The following is a 2375-nucleotide window of genomic DNA, read 5'->3' on the forward strand; positions in this document are numbered from 1 at the left end:
ATGAGAAGAAATGAATGAAGAAAATGGAAGCTTTTCTTTTTGAGGTTAAAAAAGATGAGAAAAAGAAAGAAATAAAATAGAAGCTTTATTTTCTGAATTGAAAAAAGATAAGAGAAAGAAAGTAAAAAGAGAAAGGAAGTATAAGCGAAGAAAATAAAAGAACTTTCCTTTAGAAATTTAGTCAAATTTAAAGTACCTAAAAGAAAGAAAGAAAGAAAGAAAGAAAAAAAAAGAAAGAGAAAACAAATGAGAAGAGAAAATAAAAAAGGTTTAAAATTTAAAAATATTGTCAGATTTGGATAACGCTTAAGAGAACGAAAGAAAAATAGATAGGATTACAGATGAAGAAAAATAAAAATTATCCTTTAAAAATATTGTCAAAGTTAAAGGATATATGAGAAAAAAATGGAAAATAAGAGAAGGAGAGAGAGAGAGAAAGAGAGAGAGAAAGAGAAAGAGAAAAAAAAGAAAGAAATCAAGAATGAAATGCGCTTACGAGAAGATCAGCGATAGCTAAATGCATTAGCATCGTGTAAATCCTTGATTTAGTTGTCCGACGACGACGCATGATCAAAAGAAGTACGCTGATATTTCCGATTGCTGAAATTCCCATTAGAACGCTGTAGGTAATGATGCTGATCATATGACCCTCGTTGAATTTCATATCTATCGTTAATTCGAATTCTTCGCTAGAATTCATTCTTGTATTCAACCTTTCTGAGCTGGTATCATTCATTTTTCTCTCTGTAGCTTTTACAAATCAACAATAACATTATTGTTTAACTTAATTTGCATTAACTTAAACCTTCTTTGCATGATGATAGAAATTTCAATCATAATATTTAATCAACAAAAAAAGATACTCAAAACCCTTGTACTGTATATTTGTTGTTGCTGGCAACTTTTTAACCGACTATTGCGTACAACAAAACGCAGTTGTCTAAAAATAGCACTAGGATTTTTTTTAAATATTTTTCCTTTAATCTAGAGCATTAATTACATCATCCTGATTTATTTTAAAAAAAAAAAGAAAAAATCATGCAAAGAAGGGTTAACTTAACGAGGAATTATAATTATAATATTATTATACTTAACCCTTTAGTTATATAGAATTTTATTCAAATTCATTGGTACCTAAGTAAAAAAGTCAAATGTAACGAGCCCTTAATGGGTTGGTGGTCAATTGATATGGTACGATCCCTATATGGGTTACTACTAACGAAAGGGTTAAGTATATTATATTATTATCAAATGACTTTGTTTTTAAGATGATAAATCTTAGATCTCAATCATATATTATTAAACTGAATGAAAAGTTAACGTGCAATTATGTCGTTTTATACAAATTGTTTATACAAATTGCACGATCGATCAGATTTTTGTTTAAACTATAATTTACTTTGGAAAAATATAATAATTAGAAGAAGAAGAAAAAATAAAAAAAAAGAGAAAAAAACTCGTACGCGAATTTTGGATTTAAATCTTAATATTATATAACGACGAGTATTATCATCGTAATGAAAAAAAAAATATTTCAATAAATATTTCACATCGTCGAACAATATAATTATTATTTATTGATTATATTATAGAGTTCACGTATTTAATTAATTAGATTTAATGAGAGAATGAAATACTGAAAGAGAGAGAGAGAGAGAGAGAGAGAGAGAGAGGAGTAATAAAGATTACGTTAATAAATAATAAATTCAATGTGTTATTCGTGGCGAATAATAAACGGATGTAATGACAAATACGAAAAAAGTTGGTTCAAAGTGCCAGATTCTCTCAATATCGCTGGTATATCTTTTAGTTGATATTTTTTCCATGCATGTGTCGATCATGCTAAAACATGCGTGCCGATTTCTTATCTACGTTATATATATATTTATTTAATTTTTTTTTTTTTCTGATAATCTATAAATAAGCGAGTACAAGAGTGTGAAATTACTAGTACCTAGTATTTAATAATAACGGAATTCCACAAACGCACACACACACACAAACGCATACACACACAGACACAAACGCGCGCGTAAACACAAATAAAATTTTCGATAAGATCCCTGTTATGTTAGGTAACGTTAATCGAATGTTATTATTGTCTCGATTGGACGCATGAGAGACAATCGCTCCTTAATCGATTTCTTTTTCTTTTTTTTTTCTTTCTCGAACACACAAAAACATCATCACCTGTCTTGCAATTTAACAATGAGATGAAAACAAAAACCAAATGGGAAATATTATTTTTTAGTCTATACGCGTGTTTTTTCACCTCCCCCGCCCCGTTTCTTTTAATAAATTGATCAAAATATAATAACGACAACAACAACTACAATTATTTTATTACTATAAATTAAATGTATCAATAATTTTAT

At 28.1% G+C, this 2375-nt stretch overlaps 1 protein-coding gene across 4 annotated transcripts in view; it reads right to left on the reverse strand.

Moving 5' to 3' along the window:
- The window catches only part of LOC106792740 (gonadotropin-releasing hormone II receptor-like), an 11957-nt gene that overhangs the window by 6195 nt on the left and 3387 nt on the right, over positions 1-2375 (reverse strand). For 3 of the 4 annotated variants that reach the window (XM_014759244.1, XM_014759243.1, XM_014759247.1), the window contains one exon: positions 497-750. In XM_014759244.1, coding sequence (XP_014614730.1) covers positions 497-736 — 240 coding nt within the window. In that variant the 5' untranslated portion in view covers positions 737-750. The remainder of the gene's footprint in view (positions 1-496; positions 751-2375) is intronic. The other variant, XM_014759246.1, reaches the window with a different exon arrangement.

Source organism: Polistes canadensis, unplaced genomic scaffold, assembly GCF_001313835.1.
Source record: "Polistes canadensis isolate GaletaPanama2010 unplaced genomic scaffold, ASM131383v1 scaffold_601, whole genome shotgun sequence".
Classification (NCBI taxonomy): domain Eukaryota; kingdom Metazoa; phylum Arthropoda; class Insecta; order Hymenoptera; family Vespidae; genus Polistes; species Polistes canadensis.